Source organism: Psammomys obesus, unplaced genomic scaffold (genome assembly GCF_907164565.1).
Source record: "Psammomys obesus unplaced genomic scaffold, mPsaObe1.curated_primary_1811, whole genome shotgun sequence".
NCBI classification, from domain to species: Eukaryota; Metazoa; Chordata; class Mammalia; order Rodentia; family Muridae; genus Psammomys; species Psammomys obesus.
This window is the reverse complement of record NW_026585685.1, coordinates 5,701,307-5,728,155: the sequence shown is the minus strand read 5'-3', so window position 1 is coordinate 5,728,155 and position 26,849 is coordinate 5,701,307. Positions and strand designations below refer to the sequence as shown.

The following is a 26,849-nucleotide window of genomic DNA, read 5'->3' as shown; positions in this document are numbered from 1 at the left end:
GGGATTGTTGGCTTTGTTGTTTATTTTTCACAATCAGTTATGGCACATTATTTTTAATCCCGCTGTGAGACGGACTAGAGGCTGGAATTTACTAACTGGAAAGTCAGCAGCTGGAGCTGAGGTTGCGTTAAGGACATTTTACTATGTGGTAAATTTTCAGGCTACATGCCACAACACGCTTTGATGACACATGGAAGTACACACCTTTGCATGTTCTCCTTCCCTTCAGTACAGTAGCCCTGAAGGAGTCGGTGGCTTCTCTGAGTGCCCCTCAGACTTATATCAAAGAAGGAGAAAGTGCTGCAGAGTATATGAATTCGCCATGTTGCCTTCACTCTGAAGAAAAGCTCTGCAAGTTTCCAGTTTGGGTATAAAACATACAAGGAATGTAGTGTTTTTACACCCTTGGAAGCTACAAAGTCCTGTACCGTGTTCCCTGGTCAGAGACCCTTGGCTGGTCTGCCTGCGTGTGTTCTGAAACAGTAGGTTGAGCTGGTGCTGCAGTTTGGCAGATCCTTGTAGAAATGTGGATTTGCTACACAGATTGACTAAAAACACCTCTCAGAGCTAGTAAATACTGTGAGCAAAGTAGTAGAATACAAAATCAACATAGAAAACTCAGTGTCTTTCCTCTATGCCAAGAGCAAACACCATGAGAAGGGACTCAGCATAGCAGTCCTGTTCACGGTAGTTTCAAAAAAATAAGTACAAACTAAAATGCCTAGGAATAAACCTAACCAGGAAGTAAACGATCTCTACAGTGGCAACTTGAGAACAGAGAGGAATAGTTGAAGAAGACTCTGGAAGATGGGAAGATCGTCTGTATTCATGGGTCAGGAGAATTAATACCATGAAAATAATTTTCTTATTAAAAGCAATGTACAGAGTCATTGCAGTCCCCATCCAGATTCCAGTAACATTCCTCAGTGTGTAAATAGGAAAAGCAACCCTAAAACCTACATTGACCTGGAACAGCCCGGGCAACCCCGAGTGAAAAGAGTAATGCCGGAGCTGTCAACAGTGCCTCCAGCTAGACTGTAACACACTGTATACCTGTCCTGTAGGACTCAGTCACACTAGAGAGCCACAGTAATAAAAATGGCATGCTACTAGCTACTAGCATGTGGATCAAGGAAGAGAATAGAGAGCCTGGATATAAAACCACACAGCTGTGGCCACTTTAGTGCCAAAGACAGACATTGGAGAAAAGACATCCTCCTCAACAAATGGTGCTAGGCGAACTAGATGACCCTGTACAGAGTCAGTTGAATAGGGTGCATCAAAGACCTCAGTGTAAGACCTAAAACGAATAGAGGAAGCATTGCAAGCTACAGGCATTTCTGAGGACTCTGGTTAGCTCAGGAAGTAAACCAGTAACTCATGGGATGGCGTGAAGTTAGAAAGTTTGCTCAGCAAAGGAAGCAATTAAAAGAGACAGCTACAACGGGAGAAAACTGCACATGGCTGAAGAGTAATGTTTAAGTACAAGAACTTGGGCCGGCAAGAGAGCTCAGAGGGTAAAAAGGAGTGTCCTTCCAAGCCCAGCAGCCTGAGCTGGATCACTGCAACCTACCTGGTGAAATGAGACCCAGCCCTCAGACTGTTCTCTGACCTCCATCCGTATGCCATGGTCCATCAACCCACAGAAGTAAATACGTGTAAAATAAAGATAACTACAGCCAAAACCACCTCATCAATAAGTGAGGTAATGAAACAGACACTTTTCGAAAGAAGAAGTGCAAATGGCAATAAACATGAAAAGGGGGGGGGGGCGGGGGTATTGCTATCCTCAGCTGGCAGATGAGTGCACTGAGATTTCATCTCACCTGCCAGAGCCAATATCAAGGTAATAACAGGGCCAAGTGTGATGGCAGCGCATCCCTGCAGTTCTAGGACTTGGGAAGCCAAAGCAGAAAGATTGTGCAGATTCAAGGCCAGCCATAACTGTGTGGAGACACCGAAGGAAAAGAGTGAGCAGGGAGAAAGGAGACAAAGCTAAGAAAGCTGACCTAAAAGAGGAGGGAAACCTGCTGGAGAGGTGTGGCGAGGCACTCGGTTATGCCCCACAGGTGGTCCGGTGGTTCTTTAGTGAAACGGTCCCCAGTGGAACTCAGTTCTACCTCAGGCTCCAGCAGACAAAATTAGCTCCTGATCCTTTCTGAGACCCAGGTTGCAAACCAGCCTGGAAAAGATGATGAGTAATTGATCTTGGTGATGGGATCAATAATCTATAGTGTATTTTAATTTTCTCTTCCTGCTCAGTTTATGAGTAACATCAGAAACTGATTTGAATTGCAGCTCTTAGGGTATCGTAGTGTACATTTTGCTCTTGGGCCTCGTTATCTTTTGCCTTTGCTCTGATCAAGATTGTTGCCTTTGTTTAGGACTTTCAGGATGAATCTGGAAAAACTCAGCAAGCCTGAACTCCTGACACTGTTCAGTATTCTTGAAGGAGAACTTGAAGCAAGGGACCTTGTGATAGAAGCGTTAAAGGTATGTGTAGAGATTGGCTGCTTTCGGCCGATTGGCTGTCCTGTGTTGGGAGCCATTTCTCTCTTTACTTTAAGAGGGTGTTGGTGTAACTGTTGAAGTAGCAGTGGGACATATTGACAGTTCCTTTAGGCACCTGCCTAAGTGTCAAGAATTTTGGGTCTAATGTGGTGGCACGCACCTTTAATTCCAGTGCTTGGGAGGCAGAGGCAGAGGGAGCTCACTGAGTTTGAGTCCGTGCTGGTCTACATAGCATTCTCAGGTCAGCCAAAGCTACATAGATCCTGTGTCAAAAACAAACCAAGAGAGGGAAAAATGGCGATGACACTCTTCTGCCCTCAAAATAGCTCCTTTAGTCTCTACAAGGTGTCTAAACCTTGAACCTTGTATTATTACTGTGTTTTGGCTGTGTTTTGAAATGCTGACTTTTTGAGAACTTGCTGAGATCTACTTTATAATGTATATATAGATGTGTATGTGTATGCATGCATATATATTATGTGTGTGTGTGTGTGTGTGTGTATATATATATATATTCATATACCAAAGTTCAGGGTATAAGGTCCAGGACATCAAGGTTGCCATAGACCTCTCTGTGCCACCAACACAGTTACAGATTCAGCTGTTCGCCCCGATGTGGTGGTGCACGCCTTTAACGGGGAGGCAGAGGCAGGCAGATCTCTGAGTTCCAGGACAGCCAGGGTTACACAGAGAAACCCTGTCTCAAAAACAACAACAAAATTCTTTTGTTCCCTACTCTGTTATCTGTTAAAAGGATGGGAGAGGTGTGTCAGTGGGACAGGTGGTTTATTGGAAACGATGCACCGCCTTTAAAAAGTCCAAGCAGACACAGCTCCTCTAGGTGAGAGCTCTTTACAGGGATTTTTCCCTTTCTGTCTGAGCAGATTTAGATAGGAGGAGAAAAGACTTTTCAGAATATCTGAATATCACCTGTCTAAATAGGTAATATTCTCAAAAGACAATAACCAAAAAAAAAAAAAAAAAAAAAAACAAAAAAAAACCCGCAAAAAAAGAAAAAATACTAAAAAAAAAAAAAAAAAAAAAAAAAAAAAAAAAAAGGTGAAATTTGAGCCCGCTGAAACACATGAATCCCTACAACAAAGTGCAATTAAATAAAACAAAACATCCAAACCCATCGTTTCTGTACTCACATTTAGAGTGATACTAGTTTATTCCTTTCAGTGCTGGCTAAAAAGACCAACTTTACTAGTTAGACTTCCCTCAGGACACCTTGCTATTTCTTGCTTATCTGACAATGATAAGAACAGAGAAAGCACCAGGGACGGACGGTTAGAGCCCATTCTTAACCCTCGTGGGACCTGTTGGCGCTCCAGTCTTCCAGCCCCTGCTCTTCATTTGCCTTCATCCCCTCGGAACTGATGGGGGAGGCGACGCCCGTAAAGGAAAAGAGCCAGTGTGCCCTGAGACCATGCCTTCTGCTTTGACAGTTTCCCCAGCCCGAGCGTTCTCAGCGCAGCACCTGCTGCACGCATCACTTCGCTGTTCCCTCCCCCCTAAGCCCGGCAGAGCCTCGGTAAATATTGTTGTTGTTGAAGATTAACTCAGGCCTGTGGCCATGCTGGATACATGTTTAATCGCTAAGCCACATCCCTAGCACCAAATATTTGTTGAACAAATAAAATGACAGCCGTTGCGATGTGTCGCCTTAAAGACTGCCACAGTACTTGAAGACAAGTGTCTGGAGTTAGCAAAGACGGTTCTCTGTACTCTGCCCCAGGCTGTCTTGGCTGCTGTTATACAGGTCTCGTAATGTTTTTTCTGCACGCATCTAGTTCTATTTATCATAGGAGTCGTCTGAGGAGTTGAAAGGAACCAGAGAAGCAGGAGCTGTACAAGGGAGCTGTGTTGATGGCCCGTGGCATTCAGGATCTGGCCAAGTGTTGGACTGAGCCTATTTGTGGCCTGTAGGTGATAAGCTCAGTTTGGTTCTGCCACAGACACACATCTTTAAACATATGCTGGCACAGAGTGTCTCACAGTTGGGACTGGAGTCATCTCAACCTCACCAAGATTCTTGTTGTTGCTCTTTTGGATTTATTTTTACTGATGTATTTGGGTGTTTTGCCTTCATGTATGTATGCATACTTGTGTGTACTTGGGTCCTGGGAAGCCAGAGGAGGGAACCAGGTTCCCTCCTGGAACCTGGAGTTCCCTGTAGCTGGAGTTACAGACAGTTGTGAGCCACCACGCTCTGAACCACTACACCATCTCTCCAGCCAGATTCTTTACATTAAAAAGAAATCTCATTTAGTGTGTGTGTGTGTGTGTGTGTGTGTGTATGTGTGTGTGTGTGTGTGTGTTGGGTTCTGTAACAATACGAAGATGTTTTTTCCTTACAGTCTTTGCTCAGCAACAAATACCTGTTGGACTTTTGGACTAACAATGTTTTTCTTTTTATTATTAGCTCCTAATTCATACTCAGTGAGTTGAAAGGCTTTGGTCTTTGTTGTGGTTGTTTTAAGATTTGTTTTATTCTTATTTATGTGCTTGTGTGCATAAGCACATACAAATGAGTGGAGGTTCTCTGGGAGGCCAGAGGCATTGGATCCTTTCCAGCTGGGGCTACAGGTCATTGTGAGATGTCTGAAAAGGATGCTGGGAACCAAACTTGGGTCCTCTGCAAGAACAATGTGCCCAGTTAACCACTGAGCCATCTCTTATCTCTCCAGGCTACTCCCTCCCACCCCTACGTTTTGACACAGAACGTCCGTCCTGGACCTCAGGCCTCAAAGAGATCTTTCTGCCTCTGCCTCCCAAGTGCTGGGAGTAAAGTTGTGCTCCAGATCATGTCGAGCTTGGTCTTTGTCTTAAAGAGCTTTGAATGGTCTGTTCTGTTTGCTTTGAAAGAGGAAGGGAAATCTTTTTCTACTTAATTGATTTAAGTTTTTGTTTTCTGAACAAAAACCATATGTCTGCCTGTTACTTCTCAGTGAATATCAGGTCACATCGGCAGGTTTTGTTTCTTTAGGGAAAGATTATAAACTTCCTACCGTTCATCAAGTGGATCCAACTGGAGGTGGGATTATAAAAGAGCTTTATTCATTCTCCAGAGTTGTTGCCACAGGCCAGATCACACTGCACCTCCTCTAGCGTCCAGGTGCTGAGCTTCTCCTGCCCCCGGAAAAGCCACCCTGCCCTTGTGTGTTGCAGTAAGACCATGAAAGCTGGTGTTTCTACAATGTAGTGTCCAGTTTTCCGTATGTTAACATTAGTTGTTAATGAGACCATTTATACTGTATTTGGCCCTAATTGAACCTTATATAAACCTGTTTTTCTACTCTAGAGGCATGTGTCAGGGAAAAACAATCTTTGTGGAAGTCACAAAAATTTTTATTTTGATTGGGAACACTACAGGAACCCCCTCAAGGGTAAAAGGAAACTTACATTGCTCAGAAGCGAGGCAGAGCTACACAGTGCAGCAGGAAAGCCCAATTCTGTCATGCCTTACAGATCTAAAAGTGGCTTGCTGAGTGGTCTGAGCCTGTCGCAGAGGACAAGGGACTGAACTCAGTGACCGTCTAAAAAGTCTGGAAACAGCTAGGCACAGCAGCGCACACCTCTGGTCGTAGCACTTGGGAGGAAGAATCAGGCAGAGTTTGGGGGCAGCCTGGTCTACAAAGTGAGTGCAGGACAACCTGGGCTATTACACAGAGAAACAGAATTGACTGCCAAGCAACTTTAGAGCCCATGCTTTGCCTTTACTGCGCGAGTTCTTCATTCCACCCACGAGTCTTCCTCTGCTGCAGAACCACCTTTAGCTGTATCCACATAGTCTCTATCTCAGAACAAGATGGAAAATAATCAAGGAAGACATCTGCCGTCCGTCTTTAGCACACACGTGCGTACACAAGCACATATGTACACAAACACAAATGTTGTGGCTCTTGTCCGGATGAAAAGTGAGAGAGATACTAGGCAGGTGTTTACTGATTTACCAGCGGTTACCATCATTACAGTCTGAGCTACAAAGTTTGCTGGTTTAGGACCGAACTATGCTCATGAAGCGAGCAGGCTGATGGAATGCTGTCCTCTGCAAGGCAGATAAGAGCTTTTACTGTTCAGTGGCGTTCCCTGTCGTCACCTAGTGCTTGTTGGGAATTACTCCATCCCTGCCCTGATAGCCAAATTATGTCTTTCGAAACAGCTGACAGACGTTAGGGTTGACTTTGTGGCTTGGAACAGATGGGCTGTTATAGGTCTCCGACCCAAGCCCCTCCACATTTTTCACTTTTGAGACAGTCTTATCTAGCTGGCCTTTCGCTTCAGAGCCATCCGTCAGAGTGCTGGGGTCCCAAGTGTGCTCTGGGCTGTTTTGATGTATGTACTGTGAGGCCATTTCCACAGTCACAGGGACAGGTGTCCACCACCCCTAAGATCTGTGGATCCTTTTAATCCACCCTGCCTCACCTTCCCAGCCCTGCTCCTGAGTCCCTGGTCTGCTTTCTGTCCCCAGACATGTTACATCGTGGTTTTACAGAATCAAACTGAATATATTCTCTTTGTGGGAGAGTGGACTTCTTCAGCTACATCATTATTTAACTGTTGGAGGGTTTTATGTATGCGTATATATGTAAGTGACTTGTTTTGATCGAATCCCCCTGGTTCTCTCCCCTCCAGTTTCCCTGTCTGCCCCCTACCACTTTTTCCTCTCAGGTTCCTGTGCTTTGTTTTAAAACCTACTTAGGGCACGTAGTCCTGACTGCACGTGTGTGGCCACAGGACCACCTACTGGAGCCTAGGCCACATTCCTGGAAAAGTCCCTACCCCCCCATCGGCCATCAGTTGTCAACAGCTTCTCAGCTAGGGGTGGGCTTCATGAGCCCCTCACGCGTCCACACTTGGGCTTGGACTGGCTTCTGGCTCAGTCTTGTGTGGGTCTTAAGCATGCAGACCCTGGTCCCGTGAGTTCAGGTGTGTAACAGGTGTTCTGCCGTGTTCAGCAGCGACAGTTTCTCTGTACACGTTCATTACCATTACTCTGTCTCTTAAAGACTTCCCGGCCCCTTTTCCATAGACGTCCCATTTAGCTGAGCATGCCACAGTCTCCCTTAGTCTCTGCACGTTGGCTAGAGTTGGTCTCTGTATTAACTGCCGTGCTCTGCAAAAGAAGCTTCCGTGATGGTGGCTGAGAGGTGCCCTAACCCACACACATGAAGATGAGAACTTAGGGGCAGCCTGTTACTATGCATGTGATTGTATATGTGTCATTTATGACTCTATATGTATTGATGGTTGATGTCTTGTATGGCTGAATGGTGTCCTGCTGCCTGCATACAGCATGGGGTGTTGATTCATGCTAGTATCTGCGCTATTTCTAGCTCTGTGTTAAAGCCACTGTGAACATTTACCTATACAAGGCTTTGTACGGACACCGGGCTTTTAGTTCTTTTGGTTAGATACCTAGGGATGCAATGACTGTTTTAAATGATTGGTGTATATTAATGAGAGAGAGAGAGAACATTGTAAATGCTGGGATTACATTAGCCGCCATGCCAGATACATTTAAGTTTTGAAGAAATTGTCAAAGTAATTTTCCAGTGTGATAGGTCATTTTATATTCCCCAGCATGTGTTGAGTCCTCATAACTTGGCAGCTTTACCAGCATTTGGTACAGCCAATTTTTTTTTATTTTTAGCCATTGTACCAGGTGTGTCAGAACTCACCTCAGTTATTATTATTATCATTATTATTTGAGACCCTGTAACCCAGACTAGCGTGGAACTCCGGGCTGTCCTGCCTCAGCTACAGGGGCCAGCCCCAACACCAGGCTTCTCCTTCCTTTCTTTTTTGTTTCTCTCTTGCACGTGTGTGCTCGCTCACACTCTCTCTCTCTCTCTGTCTCTCACGGTCTCTCTCTCTTTTTTACAGGTTCTCACTGTGTAGCCCTTGCTGTCCTGGAACTCACGACTTATTCTGTAAGCCAGGCTCACTGACCTCAAACTCAGAGATCTGCCTGCTTCTGCCTCCCAGGTGCTGGGATTAAAGATGTGCGCCGCCATCCCCAGGTTTCTTGTTTCAACTTTAATTTTCACTGATTATTCAGATGTAATCAGTATTTACTTTCTTAGTTTTTGAGATAGTCTCACTGAAGTTCACCCTCCTCCCACTTCAACCTCCTAAGTTGCAAGAAAAGCTGTTCCCAGCAGCAGGATTCCTAGCAACAGAAGTGCTAGAAAAAGCCTAGCGTCTCATAGTGGGGTCTGGTCAAGAAAATCATGATATAATCATAAAGTGGAGTACCTCCAAACTACTAAGGAAATCTTTGAGTGTCGTAAGGAATACTGTCCACGCTGCAGTATGTGGAAACAGAGCCATAACAGAGAAAAAATACAGAACTGGAACCTGTGAAACCTCCCAAAGTCTCCGTTCTCCCTCTCAGCTCATTCCCGTAGGAGCTCCTCACACCATCCACCTGAGGAGGAATGAGTTAGTGGGAGGAAGTACCAGTGGGATGCCCTGGCAGGAAAGAGCCACAAAAAGGGGAAAGGCCATTCGTGTGGGTGATTGTTCATAAGCTGGGTGTTTAGAAAACAAGAAGCCTGTGTTCTTAAGTGATAAGACATCTGAATTTCATTCCTGAAGACATTGAACCTCCTCTGTATCAGCTAGCTCTTAAAAGTAATTACATGGTGTCAGCTGCTCGCTTGAAGGCTTTCTGTGACTTGTCGCTCCTGCTGTGAATTGTGTGAAGGGTAATTACAGGTGCCGCTGAGTTTCTCATCTGGCTGACATCTCCCGTGGACTCTGGGATCTCTGTGTGTGTGTGAGGGGGGTGAGGAGTATGACTTGGAGGAAGGGAGGGAGTCTGCTTGTGCAGTGACTCTTCTTTCCAGAACAGGCAGTTGGGGAGCTCACAGCGTGCTCTGCGCTTTTATTACAGCCACTCAACCTGAAACTAAGAGAGATTAAAAAAAAAGGAAGCAGCTTATTCCTTTTATTTTGACTTCCTGTCATTGTGTTGCCTATGTTGGCCTCGTGATTTAGGTCTTATCAGAGGTTATTTCTAGCTGCTGCTGTAGAGGGAAGCAAGGGAAACTATGAAAGTTTTACCTTAAAGTAAGACCTTTGGTCTGTCGTGCAGTATATTGATTCAGCCAGTTGTAGAAATTAGTACAGGAGGAAGCCATCTTGTCTGCTTGCTGACAGTCTGTTTGGAAAAGAGACACTTAGAGAATGCATTGGGAGTTTTACTAATTGGAAAAGACAGGGCCACTGAGGATGATGGTTCTCAGCAGGTAAAGGTGCTTGCTGCCCAGTGCTACAAGTCTGCCGACCTGAGCGCGGTTCTCGGATCACATGTCAAAGACAAAGGAATAAACCAGCTCACAAAGTTGTCCTGACCTCCACACCCATAGCAAAGCATGGGCGCCCTCACACACACACACACACACTCACTCACTAATAATAAATAAATTTTCTTAAAAGGAAAAGCTAGACACTTCTAGGGAACGAGAGAGATGGGTCAGTGGTTCAGTGTACCTAGTGCTCTTTCATGGACCCGAGATCAGTTCCCAGCACCCACAGTACGTAGCTCACAACCACTTGGAACTCCAGCTCCAGAGATCCAATACCCTCTTCTGGACTCCTCAGGCGCCCACATGGGAGTGGCATGTATTTATGCAGATGTACACATGAACATGTGAATAGAAACATTAACATTTTTTAAAGGAAGGAAAGAAGGGGGAAATAGCTCTACTACAAAACTGTTCTTTCATTTACACCTGAAGATGTTCCTAGCACCCCTATTTAACACAGCCTGTCAGGAAAGTGAAGCAGCAGAACCTGGTGTACCTCCCTGCGGAACAGTCCCGGTGCAGGGTTTTCACTGTGTGTGCCACGCTGGCCTTCATCTCCTCTGGTACAGTGTCGTTCGTACTCTACCTCCCGGTCCTTGCATTTCTCATTTACTTTTTACCTCTATCACTCGATTTCAATTCTAACTGCTGAAAGCACACGTAGTTTCTGATGCCCCGGCCCCACCCCCCCGTGTTGAGGACTGGACCCAGAACCTAGACAATACATAGGCAAACATTGTACCAGCCCCTAATGACCTCTTCTAATAAGCACCTTACGTTGGGGGTGTGGGGGTTGACACCAGTGTCTTGAGACAGGTGTTGCTGTGTAGATGACAGGCATCAAACAGACCTTGACGTCAGACTCCCAAGTGCTGGGACTGTAGGCCATGTTACTTTTTTTTTTTTTTTTTTAATGTGTGTGGTGTTTTGCCAGCATATATGCTTGTATACCACTTGGAAGCATTTCTTCTACCGATGTAGGCCAGAAGAGAGCATTAGATTCTGTGAAGTACAGTTGTGAACCACCGTGTGGATCTTAGGAATCGAACCTGGGTCTTTTGGAAGAGCAGCCAATGCTCTTAACCGCTGAGCCATCTCTCCAGCCCCTCACCTTACTTTTTAAACTTCTCTTTGCTTGGTGTCATTGACACTCTTGTCTTAATCCTTCTCAGGCCCACATCATATTTTCTTTCTTCCACATGCCTCTTAAATGAAATACCCTTTAGCTGCCCTCTAGACTTTGGGGATGGTTTTGTTTTGTTTCATGGGTTGCTTGCATTCGGGAGAATTTTCGTTTGTTTGTTTTATAAAATTGCATTTATTCATTTATTCGTTTGTTTGTTTGTTGTGTCTGTTTGTATTGGAACTGGAGCTGTAAGTGAGTTGCCTGGTGTGCATGCTGGGAACCAGCAGGGAGCAGGCTTAGCCACTGAGCACCCCAACATATTTTAAAAAAAAAAAAAAAAAAAAAACCTGAATGCACTTTCTCTTTTCTGGTTGTCCTCACTGGGTATTAATGTGGAAATTTGTTAATTCTGGTAAGCTTTGTATATTACAAGGATCTTTCTATTTTGTGTGTAAACCCCCCACCACACACACACACACACACACACACACCTCTGTTAAGTGTCAATTCCGTGGAGAGCTGCTACTTAATCATCTCTAACTCCGAAAGCCCAGTATCGAGATCGTCAGAAGTTCTCAAAAGTATTTGTCACATGAAGAGTGAGTTCAGGCCTTTTCAGTCTTATTTAAATATTTCCAGTTCTCAAAAATTGATACCATTTATTAATGTTTTTAGAAGAGAGGCATAACTCTAATGACGTAGTTTCATAACTTCCACTGTTGATAATTCCCATCCACTCACATTATTTACATTTCCGGGAACAGCTTGTTCTTCAGACAGGAAGTCATGGCTTTGTGTTTGTGTTCATATTTGTGTGAAGGATACCAGATGACTGGCTGTGCACCTTTGTCCACTGGCTGTATTCATAAAATGAAACAAATTTTCATATTTTGATTTTTTTTAATAAAAATTGTTTTTATTGTATGTGTATGGGTGTTTTGCATACATATGTGTCTGTGCACCACACGTGTGCCGTGCCGTGGAGGCCAGAAGGTGTCAGATCCCCTGGAACTGGAATTACGGGAGGTTGTAAGCTGTCATGTGGGTGCTGGGAGTAGAATTCAGATCCTCCAGAAGAGCAGCCTGAGCCTTCTTTCCAGCCCAGACCCCATTTTAGTTTTCATTTGGTCTTGGTATCCATTCTTTTTGGGGTGAGCTGTAATCATCATTCCGCCACTGGGTAATAGTGAGAGCTTTGCCTCAGAAGAAAAATAAAAACTCAGAGTTCCTCCCCTGTCTCCCCCCTGATGAGATCAAACCCAGGACTTCACCAGTGCTAGGCAAGGCCCTGTCCCTCTCCAGCATTAAGCTTCAGTATTTAACAGTGCAGTGAGTGCTGTTTGTCCATACCTTCTAAGTACTTAGAGAAAACATATTTCCCAGTTGTGCAGCTGAGGGCTTTTATGCGCATCTGTCTGATACTCTACTCTCTTTTAGAATGCATTTACCTACCCTGTTTCTCCTGTAGGTTTTGTTTTTGTTGGGAACTTGGTGGGTGAGGAGTGGTTTGAGACAGACTCTCACTTTGTAGCTCTCTCTGTACTGGAACTCAGTTTGTAGACCAAGCCCACATAGATCCTTCTGCCCCTGCCTCCCCAGGGCTGGGATTAAAGGCATGGACCACCCTGCCCAACTGGGGATTTGTTTTTCACTGTTTTGGGTTTGTTTGCTTGTTTGTTTGCTTGTTTGTTATTGTGGCTAGCTTTTAAAAATGCTCATCATCTTCCTTTTCTCTATTTTCCAAACTAACACACATACATACAAATAAATCTAAAACAAAAGTTAACACTAACTTCAGGCTGGAGAGACAGGTCAGCAGTTAGTGCACATACGGCTCTTCCGGAGGACTCAAGTTCAATTCCCAACACCCATAACTTACACGCAGTACAACTGCCTATAGCTCCAGCCCCATGGGCACCTCCTGGAGGACACACCATGTGTACAGACAAAGACACATACACACAATAAAAATAAATTCTATTTTAAACCGGAGCTCACACAGGCCTGTAGCTCTGAGTGTGCTTGGCACACATAGTCAGCAGCACTGAAAAAGAAGCTCACTGAGTGCAGCTGAGGGGAAGGAAGCCCTCGTGTAGTTGAGTGACTGAGAAGGGGCCATTGAAAACTACGTGGTCTCAAGTGCTGGGATTAAAGGTGCCTGCCACCACACCTGGCTTTAACTACAATTTGTCTGAACTAGGACTCGTAAATCATGCACACACACTCACACAGCTTGGCCAGTACAAGTGGGAATTGGTCAGAGGACAGAGGACCACTTTCGGGGGTCAGTTCTTTTCTTCCGCTGTGTAGACCTTAGGGATCAAGCCCAGGCAGCAAGTGCCGATAGCCCAGAGTCCTGCCTTTTCAGTACACGGTACGAGAGCCTGCGAACGGTTCTCGTAGGACGGCTTTCCGGTTCATAGGATTACCGTCTGGTGTCAAACAGCCTGTGGGTGAGGCCCACCGTGTATCACCCCAGAAGGAGTTAGGGGTCATGTGCCTCATCACCACCAGCTTTGCCGTATTTCCTGTGATTCATTAAGTCACTGATTGTTCCATTCATCTGCCAGAACCACCCACTTCCAGGGTTGGCCTTTTCCTTCCTATTCCTTACGAGTTTAAAGTCTGTGTTTTAGAAGATTCTGATCAAATAAACCGGACTTGGCGTTCCTCTAAACAGGAGCGGTGCTGTTTAGAAAATGTTAAGCAGGCAGAGGCCACCTGCCCCTTGCGGATATTGAGTCTGTCATATCCCTAAAACTGTGTCTCACGTGGTCACACCTGTCTCCCTCCATCACCACACACATCACAGCATGCGCACTGCCCAGCAGACATGAAGTAATCAATAAATGTATACAAAGTTTGTGTACTGGGAACCGTTCCTAGACTCCTGGATAGTTTAGTTATTTCTTTTTTGTTGTTGTTTTTTTCTTTTGTATATTGTATATAGTATCTATAGCCAAATCTTCTAGTTTGTAGACTTTCGTAATACTTGTTAGTTTAAAATAAAAAATAGTAATGTTGTAGCTTTTTACATTAAAATGTATATATTTCTTTTACCTTAAATTCTTGAAAAGCAGTCAGGAGTCAGACTTTTTAGAGGGGTCATTCTGTTCCAGTGAGACAAAGTAGCAAGTAGATTTTGCACTGTGACATGGGGGAACACACACACACTTGTAACACAAGAGGAATGTGCTTGAAATAACCCTCACTGCTCTCAGCGCTCCGCAGCGGTTTCCCTTCTGGTTTTTAGGCAGGGAAGAGGGCCTGAGAAGAACCGAGCGGTTGCTCGCTGCTCTGCAGACTTCCACCTGTGCCCTTATTCACCAGGAGAGCCTAATCAAGCTCATTCCTGCTAAGTTCTGAGAGCGTCAGCTTACCGGTGCCACTTCCTCCTACCATGAATTAGCTTCGTGACTTTGAGAAAGTTGCATGCTGCTATTTAATATCTTCCTCTAGAAGAAATGGAGACAGTAGTGATGTCTAATTGAAGAGGAATGTTGTGCTGGGCGTGGTTGGTGATGCACACCTGTAGCCCAGCACTTGAGAGGCCAAGGCAGGAGGCTGTCAGTTCTAGACCAGCCTGAGCCACATAGCCAGACCTGTCTCAAGCAAATAAAAGAGAGAGATTGTTAGGATTCAGTTGATGATATGAACACCCAGCACGCCGCTTTCAGGTTATAAGCATTTGGATGTTGGCATCCCTGTTCTTTCTGCTGCCATTGTTTAAATTACTTTGGGGACCCAGCAAAATGGCTCAGTGAATAAAGGCACTTGTTGTCAGTCCTGATGACCTCAGCCCACTCTTGGAACCCACATGGTAAAAAAAGAGAGAGAGAGAAAACTGATTCCTGCAGGTTGTCCTCTGACCTCCACACATGTTCTTCGTGGCATGTGAATGAGTACTCACACGTGTGCCTGTGCACAAGCTCTTTCTCATATACACTTAACAAAAGGGGGTGGGGTGCTAAGTCCTACAGCTACCAGTCAGGACAATGAGATCCTACTGTACCGCTGCTGAAACATGGCCTGGCTGTAGCAGATGCTGGAAGGATGAGACCAAAACACTTCCATGGTGCTGACAAGGCAGGCAGTGTGGTAGACCACACTGGAAATTGATCAGGAAATTCCCATAGCTAGACAGATGACTGTCAATAAAAGAAGCAAAGCCCATCATCTGCAAACAGCTCTTACTCATAGAAGAACCCAACTTGGTAGATTCAGACATCAGTCAAGAGAATAAATAAATGCAGTACATTCACACAGTAGCATACGGTGCAGCAATAAAAAGGACCGATTACAGACATGGCACCATTGAGCGTGAACTTCATTATACTGAGACCAGAAAAGGCCAGATACGAGAGAACTCATCACCTGTTTAGGTGAAGCTGTGGAACAGACTAAACTTGTTAAAAACAAAAGAAATCAGAAGAGGGGTTATCCCTGGAAGAGGGAGAGTTCTGGCCGAAAAGGGACACGGAATAACTTTCTGCTGAGATTAAGAACCTTCTGTGCTTCAACTGAGATGCGGGCAACACGGTGTGTATGTTTGTGTGGCGTCTGCACACATGCAGGAACAGGGCAGTGAGTGGGTGTTGTGCCCGCCACGCTCCCCTTATTCCCCAGGACAGGATCACTCCCTGAGCCTAGGGTGAGCTGGCAGAGACCCCTGTCTCCACCCACTCACACCCCCAGTGCCAGGGACTACAGGCCCATGGGAGGCCGCTCCCAGCTCTTTTTGCATGGGTATTGGGGATTTGGACCCAGGTCTTCATGCCTGAGCTATCTCCCCAGCCCTGAACTGAGCTCCTTAGCCATTTGGGTTTTCTTTCAGTCTGAGGTCAGTGTCTGGGTTCTTTTTGGTTTGGTTTGGTTTGGTTTAGTTTGGTTTGGTTTGGTTTGGTTTGGTTTGGTTTGGTTTTTGGTGTTTGTTGTTGTGGTTGGTTGGTTGGTTGGTTAGTTGGTTGGTTTTGGTTTTTTTTGAGACATGGTTACTCTTGTGGCCCTGGCTGTCCTGGAACTCGTTCTGTAGACCAGGCTGGCCCTGAACTTAGAGATCCACCTGCCTCTGCCTCCCCAGTGCTGCTGCTGCCACCACCACCCAGCCTCAGTGTCTGTTTTTAATATGTGCTATCAAGCAGTCATTGACTTTCGTTGTGTCTTAAGGGATGTGTGATCACCTGGCAGGAAGATAAGAACTGGAGTTGTAGCCTTGCTGCTTGCCTAGGAGGTCCGGGGCTCCGTGACCTATTCTGATGAGAGGGCGGTGGTCAGGAGCCAGAGAGCCTTGGCATGTGTCAGCAGGAAAACATGTGAAATCTCTAGCTTGCTCAGTTTTGTTGTCAACCTAAAACTGCTGGGAAAGGTACAGTTGTTTTTTGTTTGTTTGTTTTTAATGTACCTTGAAATCCTTAATTTACGTTCAGAAGTATTTGCCCTTTATCTGTTCTTTTTCTGTTGAATTCCCATACACATTTTCTTATATCAAAAAGGTGAACACGTGGATCCAGGCCAGAAGGCACACATACCTGCATCGGGGAAGGGACAGCAGGACAGACAGGCTCCATTTCGGTTTCATCAAAACCTTTCACAGACTTTGGAATTTGGGTGTTGACGCCCCTCCTTGCAGCCACACTTAGAGCTGCTTGGATTAAATCCACCCTCGGTCCTGAGTAGAATTTAGAACACTTTAGTCAAATAATAATAAATAACAGTCTATCCTTATGTAAATAATTGCTTTATAAATGTCTGTGCCTGAAGATTACTTTGAGGGAATGTTTGAAGTTCATCCTACTTCAAAGGCAGTTGAAATACTTTTTTTTTTTTTAATGGGTGGGGTCACATGCCACAGCACTCTTGTAGAGGTCAGAGGAGAACTTAGAGGAGTCAGCTCTTCTACCACATAGATCCCGATGATCAACTTGAGGTCAGTAACCTTGGCAACAGGTACCTCTACCGTTAAGCTGTGTTGCCTGCCAAGTGGTTAGTTTTGTGCTGCGTTGTTTTGAAACAGAGCCTCATGTGGCGCCGCTGGCCCCAAACTTGATATTTGGCTGGAAATGACCTTGAACTTCTGACCCACCACCTTCACCTCCCTAGTACTGGGATTGTAGACATGCACCACCACACCCAGTTTTATGCTGTGCTGGGGATGGAACCTGGGGCTTCAAGGCTTGCTAGGCAAGCACTCTGTCAACTTAGCTATCCTAGACTAAGTCTTCAGCTTTAGATTTGGAACTGGTTCTTATCCAAAGAATGTAGTGGCTGACATCTGCTCAAGACTTGTCTATATCTCCACACTCCTGTATCCCTGCACACATTACACCAGGAAGGTGGAAAAGAAAATGACTTTATTTCTTTGGGGTCAGGTGACTAGTTGAAACAAAGACTTCCTATGTGGCCTGGCCTGGCTTGAAACTCAGCTCTCGTGCTTAGTCTGAGTGCCTGGCTCCTTTGAAGTCTGTGATAACACAGTTGGGACTTGGGAGACTAAGTATGGCAGGCTGCAAGGTTATTCTGTGATGTTATTTTTAAGCTTTCTGTAGTGGTGTGTTTCCTCTAGGCCGTGAGGCTAAAATAAATGAGTAATAGGTAGCTAGTGTATTCTGTCTGTTGGTAACACCTCTGTCATCGAGTCTGTCCAGCAAGCCAATGATTTTCCTTTTCTCTGAAATTAAAGACCAACGTGTTCTCTGACAGTGTAGGAGTTTCTGCTCAGCTGAAGTTGATATTGATTTTTATCTTTGTTACTAAATTTCTTTAAAGCTCAAACCCAAGATCACGGCCAGCTCCCCATGTACTTTTTTTTTAGCTGCAAAAAATTACTAAAATACTACAGCTGGTCGTTGACAAGTTTGGCCTTCAAATTTTACCCTGAAATGTAATGTTAGTGGCAGCATCCTCGGCCCTTGTCGGTGGCCAGCCTCTGGGGGACCCCCAGGAAGCACTGCCTCCTGATACTCGGGCCCTGCATGCTCCCAGCCAAGGTTTAGCTGCACACCAGGGGCCTTGGTCTTGATCGCCTGCATGCTGCGCCCTGGCAAGCTGGCGCTGAAGCCGTGGCACCAGGCAGTCAGACCCTCATGAGATCCCGATCCAGAACTGCCCAGCTAGCCCCTCCGCCGAGATTCCTGACCATCAGATGCCACCTGAGATAAACTGAGCATTACCTAAGCTGCTGTTATGGGGGGCTGCTTGTTATGCATTACACACCCCCCATAAAAGTCAACTTTCATATTTAAATTTCAGCATTTGGTTTTGCTTGTTACTGTTACTTTAGTTAAATGTGTAGCCCATTAATTGGTTGAAAAATCTATTTCTCCCATCTTCCAGGTGTTTAGTATCATAAATACAGCCTTGGAGCTGACCTTTTCTGTGTCTGGCTCTGTGGTAGAATTGCTGGGTGACTAGAGCCTTTGAGGAGTCAATCCACAGCTCCTCATTTTCAGGTGAAGCCGTCTGTTGGTGTGGGTTGTAATTACTGTGCAGGTGCCTATGGAATCATTCTGAAGGCCTTAGAGACAGCAGACGGACAGCTTAACAACTGTGCTCAAGCTGAGGCCTCAGCCAAGAAGCTCCTACTCTGATGCCTACCAATCACACAGGATAATCACCATGTGGGTTTTTAAAGTCCCATTTTTAGGGTTGGCTAACTATACGCTCAGACCTGACAGGCAGCTTCCCAGCAGAGCTGAGCACCACCACCAGTTGTACTGTGCCACAGTCAAAATCCCAGCTGCCGCTCGCCCATCCTGTTTCTCCATGATGGTTTGAAAAGAAAAGGCATTAAAATAAAACTTACTCTGTTTCTTTTGTGCTATAAAACCAGGCTCTTACAAGAAGTGTGAGGAGGGCGGGAGCTATAGGAGATTCCAGAAAAGAAAAGAGTGGGGAGGACTTTACTTTTAGGCCAGGTGTGGTGGTGGCTCATGCTTGTAAATCCAGCCAAAATTCAAGGCCAGCCTCCTCCCCCCGACAGGGACCTGTATACACCAGTGCACACAGGGATTTTTAAAAAGAAAGAATATTTGCAATTTAAATCAATTTGTTTCTAGTGTGTGTATGTCATTGAACTACTCCAGTCCTGTGTTGACAGGATGGCTATGGCTATAGTCAAACCAGAAGTAAAACAGGAGCTTGTTTGTTTTGAGACGGGGTCTTAAACTGACCTCAAGTTCAGATCTCCCCATCTCAGCGTCTCAGATGCAGGGATTGTGGGCTTGTGCCACCATGTCCAGCATCAGCGTTTTCTTAATAACTTGGTTGTCGTTGCTTTTACTTGTTAGTTGTTTCTGAGGCCGGGTTTCAGGCTGGCTCAGCCTGGCCTCAAGCTCAAAGAGACCTGCCTTTGCCTCCTAAATACTGGAGTTAAAATCATGTGCCACCATGCCCAGCCCATGTAGAAACTGCTAATGCCACTCTGTTTGCCTATGTAGAATGCTTCTTGCTCATTCCGTGTGGTTCCTAAAGGTCTCCTGAGCAGATATAAGATAAGAAGGAAGCTTTGAAGTATTTTTCCAAACATTTGTTGATCCTTAGATGTCTGGTTGCCAAGGGGACTTGAAGAAGACTAAAGAAGGTAGAGGCTGAAAAGGAGGTAGAAGCCGGGCAGTAGTGGTGCACGCCTTTAATGATAGCACTTGGGAGGCAGAGGCAGGCAAAGCTCTGTGAGTTCAAGGCCAGCCTGTTCTACAGAGTGAGTTCCAGGACAGCCAGGGCAACACAGAGAAACTCTGTCTTAAAAGAAGTAGAATTTGGCAGCAGGTAGAAGGGCCGTGGTTGTGTGTGCCTCCCCCTCTTGACCATCAACAGTGGAGTCAAGTTCTCTCTTCTAAGATCACAAGGAGTCCTGGATTCTCCTCTGCCCATACTGGCATTGTTCACATACCTGCTGGCACCTTGTTTGTCTCTAAGTATATAAACTGATAAAGCCATCACACTTAACGCTTTAGAAATGCAAATGCCTTAACAGAAGGAAGATAAGGTAAACCTGAAGGCAACACAGGTAAACATATTCAGAGACAGTGAGCCTGCAGCTTCAAGACAGGGACTTTGGAACCAGGCTAGCTGGGTTTAAGTCCCAGTTCTGACAGTGGGCTAGCTGAGTAACTAGCCCATTTTCAGTGGTTTCTTCATTTGCACTACTTTATGGCACTATAAAAGTACAGAAGTTAATGTAGCCATACCTGCTTTGGACAATGTCTAATGCTGGGTCAGCTCCCTATAATCCTTTGCTTCTTCGTATCTTCACACTGTTCCACTTTCTGTTGTTGTCTGTGTCTGCCTGATTTGTAGTCGGCTTTTCACTGACGCTACCACCTTTGCTGTGTAACTTCTGCTCTACCACATTCCTCACTTTAACGGTTCTATTTTGTTCCTTTGCTGTTTTCTTGTTCTCAGGCTCAACACAGAGATACTTTCATCGAAGAACGCTATGGGAAATACAACATCAGTGACCCTCTGATGGCTCTTCAGAGAGACTTTGAAACACTAAAGGAGAAGAATGATAGCGAGAAGCAGCCAGTGTGCACAAACCCCCTCTCCATTCTCAAGGTGGTGATGAAACAGTGCAAGAACATGCAGGAGCGCATGCTGTCCCAGCTGGCAGCTGCCGAGAGCAGGCACCGCAAGGTAGGCCCGCACATGGGCAACTGTGTGCTAAGGAAATGCTCAGAGGGCAGAATGCGTCCTGTCCTGCCAGCCACCAGTGTTCTGAGGAATCTGAGGGGACGGGTGAGCTGGTGGGTATGGAAAGGCCCTTCAGTAACCCAGAAGTCAGGAGAGCACAAAGGAAATACAGATTATTGTACATCACTCAGAGCACTTGGCTCATTTTTTTTTTTCTCCAGTTCTCAAGTCTTCCAAACTTCAGCAACAAGCTAGAGTCTAAGCAAGCCTGTAGCTGAACAGAGTGTTCTCTGTTTGCTTATTTAAGTGATAAATAAAAAGATTAGCAGGTATTTAGGGAAGAGAGAGTATAAATCCACCTGATTATAACCATGCATGCAAGCATGGAGATTGTTTTCATTCATTCTTGTTTGGTGTTTCATTGCGCGCTCGGGAGGCCATAAACATCTTCCTGGGATGCCTTGCTTTTAAGTTTTTCTGTACTGGATTGGGGTCGGGGGCAGCCACTCTGGTTCTGTCGGATACTTCTGAGTAGGATGGACAAGCCTGTGCTCCAGTGGGCATACATTCAACCCCCAGCTTGTCATGGCCACCCAGTTCTGGCCTGCACACCGCATTTTGCAAGAATCTGCATTTTTTAAAAAACTATCAGTTTAAGTTTGGACCTACCAGATAGGCATCAACAGTGGTTTGTAGGAGACGTTTTAATCAGAAAAGCGAGCTCAGCAAACTTAGTAGACTCTAGTCTGTTCTCAAGGTTATGTCCAGCGAGCTGGGCCTTCCTGCCTGTCTTTGTTTCTCTTCACTGAGTCTAGAGGATGGGTCCTTAGCTATGGGGAGGTCACAGATGTTCCACAAGGCCTCTGAAATATAAAAAATAGCACGCATTTTTATGAAAAGTGTATTTTTTTTCCTACTAGGTGTCGTGCCTTAGGTATCACGTAAAGTGTAGTATTGATTGCCAGTCTAGGTGACCAGAGAGAGGAGAAAGTTAAAAATAATTGAAAACCCCTTAACGTACTCTTGTTTCAATGTAAAATGTTTTAAGTAGCATTAAATTTTTGAAACCAAGTAATTCACCTGTTTTGTTTGCTTGGTTTTTTTTTTGTTTTGTTTTGTTTTTTTTGCGACAGGGTCTCATGTAGCCCAGGCTGTTCTTAGGCTCTCACTGTTTCACAAGGATGACCTTTGCTGTGTGGGAAGCTGTGAGCTACCATCCCCAACAAAGTACCTGTCTGCCCTTGGGTGTGTTACCCAAGCAGGGCACTAAGTTTGCAAGTAATCAGTTAGTACTTAGAGGTTTATAATTAGAGTTTATAATTGCCAGAATTTGCTGAAGATTCCCAGGGTCTGCCCTTCACTGTGGTATGGCTCATGACCAAAACCCATTTCACCTCTCAGATGGATTAGGATCTGAAGAGCAGATCGGGTCATGCTGCTTGCAATGGAAGGAGAGTTTTTCGGTCCCATTCTTCCCCTTGCCCATGCCCCCAGGACTCACAGGTAGCTTTATCTTTGTTGTTTTGAAACATGGATTCTTGTGGCCCGGCCTAGGCTTGAACTCACTATGTTGCTGAAGGTGACCTTTTGACTCACCCTCCTGAGCACTGGAATTGCGGATCTGTGCTTCCCTTACCCAGCTTAAGGAAGCATCTTTATCTCACCTGAAAACTAAGACTCTGACCGAGTCTCCCTGAAGCCCCTGCCACTTCCAGCTTCTAGCTCTTGAGGAGCCTGCAGGGTGAGATGGCTCATTCTCCCGTACCCGAGCGCTGCCTGTGCTCACGCTCTTCTCCCTCTTCCAAGTGCTCTTACAACTTCCAGAGCCTGGAGAGACATCTGAGGAGTGAAGAGCGCCAGTGGCTAACACGCCCGTATCAGGCAGCTCACAACCACCCGTGACTGCAGCTGTGTAGAAGCCAGTGCCCCTGGCCTCTGTGTGCAACCACACTCATGTTCACGCATTCACACACCTTCTCGCACACAGAGAGAAAACAAATCTTTTAAAAAACTTTCTCCCCTACTAAAGTCTCTGGTCTCTGAGACTTAATAGTCTTTTCATTCCTTTCTGTACTTTTAAAGGACTCTCAAAGGAGAAGATAGGTAAAACATGGCCGCCTTTCTAGTCGATTGTTAAGCTCAAAAGGAAGTACACTCATACATTTTCATTTTCTTGGGGCTTTGTTTTGTTTTGGTTTTGGTGTTTGTTTGTTTTTGAGGCTGGATCTCCCTGTGTAGCTTGGAACTCACTGTGTAGACCAGGCTGACTTCACAGTCAGCAAGCTCATCCTGCCTCTGCCTTCTGAATGCTGAGATTATAGGCATGTGTCACCATGCTTGGTTTTTGTTTTTTCTTTTTTTTTTTTTTTTTTTTTTTTTTTTGGTTTTTTGTTTTTGTTGTTGTTTTCATTTTAAATTTTAAAGTAGGGTTCCGTGTCAAAAAATTTTGTCTTCATTCCTAAACATTTTTATAAGACAAAACCATGAGAAGTGGCTATCAAGGTAGCAGACAGTGCCTCGCCAAGAGGTCTAAGCTGAGCCACCTCTGAAACAGAAGCTGCTGAGTAATGCATTCTCGTGTAGGATATTGTCCGGCGTGGGCAGAATTGCACGGGAAATGTCCATTTACGCTGTGTTTTTCTTGAAGCTGGTTTGGATCCTTGAGCACCAGGATAAACAAGCAAGTCGTTAAGAGTCTGTGAAAAGTCACCAGTTAGGATCCCAATAACTGAGGCTTTTGCACATAGCATGAAATAGGAGTCTTTCTCATCTTACCTGAGTGTACAACAATATGGATTCTTAGTCAAGCAGGGCACAGGGTGCCTCGGTTGATTTGATGTTTAATTTCATCTGCCATTTTGGAGCCTCCAGTGGCAGCATTCATAGGGGCACCTCAGCCATGTGTGGTACCAATCCCGTCCCCCACCTCCACCCCCACCCCGACTCCCAGGCCTGTAGTCAGACCAAACTGCATGCGATTTCCCAGACTTCAGCTCCCCTCAAACCTTCTCAACCCCCGAGGCTAATTAGTTCCTCTCTTGTCTCTGTTTGCATTCCTCTGCACATACTTCAGAAAAGTAAATATCTTGTTTTCTAGCACATAACTTAGATGTCTTTCACCCTGCTAGATGGCGTGCTCCCTGACGCCCCCGGCTGGATTTCATTTGTTTGTTTATTTAACCTGGAGCTCTCGGGTGTTGAGTGGCGTAAGTGAGATTACTTGATGTTTGGAAGTAAATGCTTTCGAATCCTTTCCAGGTGATCCTTGACCTGGAAGAGGAAAGACAGAGGCATGCGCAGGACACCGCCGAAGGAGATGACGTCACCTACATGCTGGAGAAGGAGAGGGAGAGACTGACCCAACAGGTGACTCGGGAAGAGGGAGCGTGGTGGCACTTGAGTGGAGCGACGGGTTTTAGTTCACTTTCAGTGTGCAGAATTACATGTAAAGTCTTTAAGAGCAGCCCGTGTTCATCACGTCTATTGCCAGCTCTTTTTTTAAACACAGTGCTTGGGGCTGGAGAGGTGGTCCAGGGGTCAAGGGCATGCACTGATTTTGCAGAGGGGTCACATTTGGTTCCCACGTCCACATCAGGTGGCTCATACCTGCCTGTAACCCAAACCTCTCCCCTTGTCTGCAGTAACACCCGCACTCACCTACACATACCCCCACAAGTACATATAATTTTAAAGTTAAAACAAACATAGACCGTTCAGTGGAACTGGCATTCATAGCACATACTTCAGAGGTCTCTGATGTTCAAGCTCTTCTGTTGTTGCGTGACCTCCAGTAACAACATGGCCTGTCATAATCCAACATGCCTGAAGCAAAGATGACAGGATATGAAACAACGCTTTATCCCTAGAGTATGAATTTTGTTCTCAGTCTCACTATGTAGATCAGGCTAGCCTTGAACCTTTTGAAAGAATTTTTTTTAATATGATTATGGCTCACGGAGTTGGTTTTTCCATCTAGTAATACATCTCATTTTGGAAATTCCTGAGTAGAAGGGTTCACTCGTCCTGTTCCCTCTCATTCAGAGTCTGTGTGATAATGCTACACAGTCATACAACTACATTTGTGTAGCTGCAAGGATGGTGGCGCATGCCTCTCCTAGCGTTTGGAAGGAAGAGTTCAAGTTCAGATCAAGTCTCGGAGTAAGATCTTGTCTAATGCAAACAACGGCAGAAGTGGGATTTAAGTACAACTATTTATGCATGTTCGGTTTTTTTTTTTAAGATCAGAGAACGTGATTGCTGGAACTTTTAAGGTTGATTTTCAATAGCATCTATGCCCAGATCTAGCTTCCGCAGTGTTCTGTTAATTGTTTTGGCTGATTCTACGTCCTCTCCACACACCTAAAACACAGCGGTGCTTTATATTCCCACTGTCCACCCAGAGGCAGTTAGGAGCTCAAACACCTCCCAGATCATCATGAAAAGATTAAATCGTAGTGTGTGGGGTGTTCTCGTAACTTCAAAAGTACTAACTAGCCCAAGCACCACGAAATACATGCTAATACCATGCACCAGAAAGCAGCCAGCATGGGCACTCTACATGATCATAATTTTTGTCTTCCTACTCTAATCAAGATGTATGGTGACAGCTTTTTTTTTTTCCCTAGTTGGAATTTGAAAAATCACAGGTGAAAAAGTTCGAGAAAGAACAAAAGAAGCTGTGTAGTCAGTTGGAAGAGGAGCGCTCCCGCCACAAGCAGCTCTCGTCCATGCTGGTGCTTGAGTGCAAGAAGGCCACCAGCAAGGCAGCCGAGGAAGGGCAGAAGGCAGGAGAGCTGAGCCTCAAACTGGAGAAGGAGAAGAGCCGGGCGAGCAAGCTGGAGGAAGAGCTGGCCGCCGAGAGGAAGCGGGGTCTGCAGACGGAGGCCCAGGTGGAGAAGCAGTTGTCTGAGTTTGATATAGAGAGGGAGCAGCTGAGAGCGAAACTGAACCGAGAGGAGAACCGGACCAGAGCCCTGAAGGAGGAGATGGAAAGCTTGAAGAAGCTGGTGAGAGACCTGGAGGCAGCGCAGCGGCGCAGCAGCCCCGGGGAGCAGTGCAAGGAGCCAGTGAGCACGTTCAGAGGCACCGCCACAGAGCCCCCCATGCGAGTGTCTGTGTCCTGCCAGACAGAGAGCATTCAGATAGAAAGAAGCCACGGGAGCGTCATAGCCAAGCTGACAGACACTGGTCTCCCGGGTCCCACCACTCCTACTTACTCCTATGCAAAAGCTAATGGCCACTGTGACCCGGAAATACAAACTACCAGGGACTTGACCTCAGGCAGCAGCACAGAAAACCAAGGGCCTCCACGAGAGAAATCTGTGCTGTCGTCCCAGGAGAAACCAGTGGAGAATGGTGGGTGTCCTGTAGGGACTGAGACTCCAGCCACAATAGCCAGTCACCTCCCTTCCAGTGGCAGCTCGCTGTCTCCCAGCAGTACTGCCTCCTCCTCTCTGACGTCATCTCCCTGCTCTTCACCAGTCCTAACCAAGCGTCTCTTGGGGTCGTCAGTCAGCAGCCCCGGCTACCAGTCTTCCTACCAAGTAGGGATCAACCAGCGGTTCCACGCAGCTCGGCACAAATTTCAGTCCCAAGCTGATCAAGATCAGCAAGCTAGTGGTCTCCAGAGCCCTCCGTCCAGGGACCTGTCCCCTACCCTGTTAGACAACTCTGCTGCCAAGCAGCTGGCCCGAAACACGGTCACTCAGGTGCTCTCCAGATTCACTAACCAAGGGCCAATCAAGCCAGTCTCTCCCAACAGCTCTCCCTTCGGGACAGACTACCGAAATCTGGCCAGTACTGCCAACCCACGAAGTGACACCAGCCATTCACCAACGCCAGGGAAAGTGTCCAGCCCTCTGAGCCCCCTCTCTCCGGGAATCAAGTCCCCAACCATCCCCAGAGCCGAGAGGGGAAACCCACCACCGATCCCACCCAAAAAGCCTGGCCTCACCCCTTCCCAGTCTGCTGCCACTCCAGTGACCAAGTCTCATTCCCAGGCATCCTCCCTGAGCACCGCGGAAGACCTCGCCAGCAGCTGCTCCCCAAGCGCTGCGGTGGCTAACGGCAAAGATGTTGAGATACTTTTGCCTACCAGCAGCTAGTCCCTAAGAACGGGACTCCACGTTTGACATTCCACCAGATTCCGTCCAAGAGCTCAGAGTTAAACCTTGGGGCCAGATCATGTTATTTATTTTGATAGTAGTGACAGCCATCTGTATGATACATTCAGTGTATTTACCTTTTTGTATTTTTTTTTTTTTTTTTTT

At 45.9% G+C, this 26,849-nt stretch overlaps 1 protein-coding gene across 1 annotated transcript in view; it reads left to right on the top strand.

Annotated features, from left to right (window-relative positions):
* Positions 1-26,837, top strand: part of Cttnbp2nl (CTTNBP2 N-terminal like) — a 44,022-nt gene extending 17,185 nt beyond the window's left edge. The window contains exons 3-6 of the mRNA XM_055628106.1: positions 2,385-2,493; positions 20,353-20,583; positions 23,839-23,946; positions 25,206-26,837. Coding sequence (XP_055484081.1) covers positions 2,395-2,493; positions 20,353-20,583; positions 23,839-23,946; positions 25,206-26,684 — 1,917 coding nt within the window. The 5' untranslated portion in view covers positions 2,385-2,394 and the 3' untranslated portion in view covers positions 26,685-26,837. The remainder of the gene's footprint in view (positions 1-2,384; positions 2,494-20,352; positions 20,584-23,838; positions 23,947-25,205) is intronic.
* The last annotated feature ends 12 nt before the right edge of the window (positions 26,838-26,849 follow it).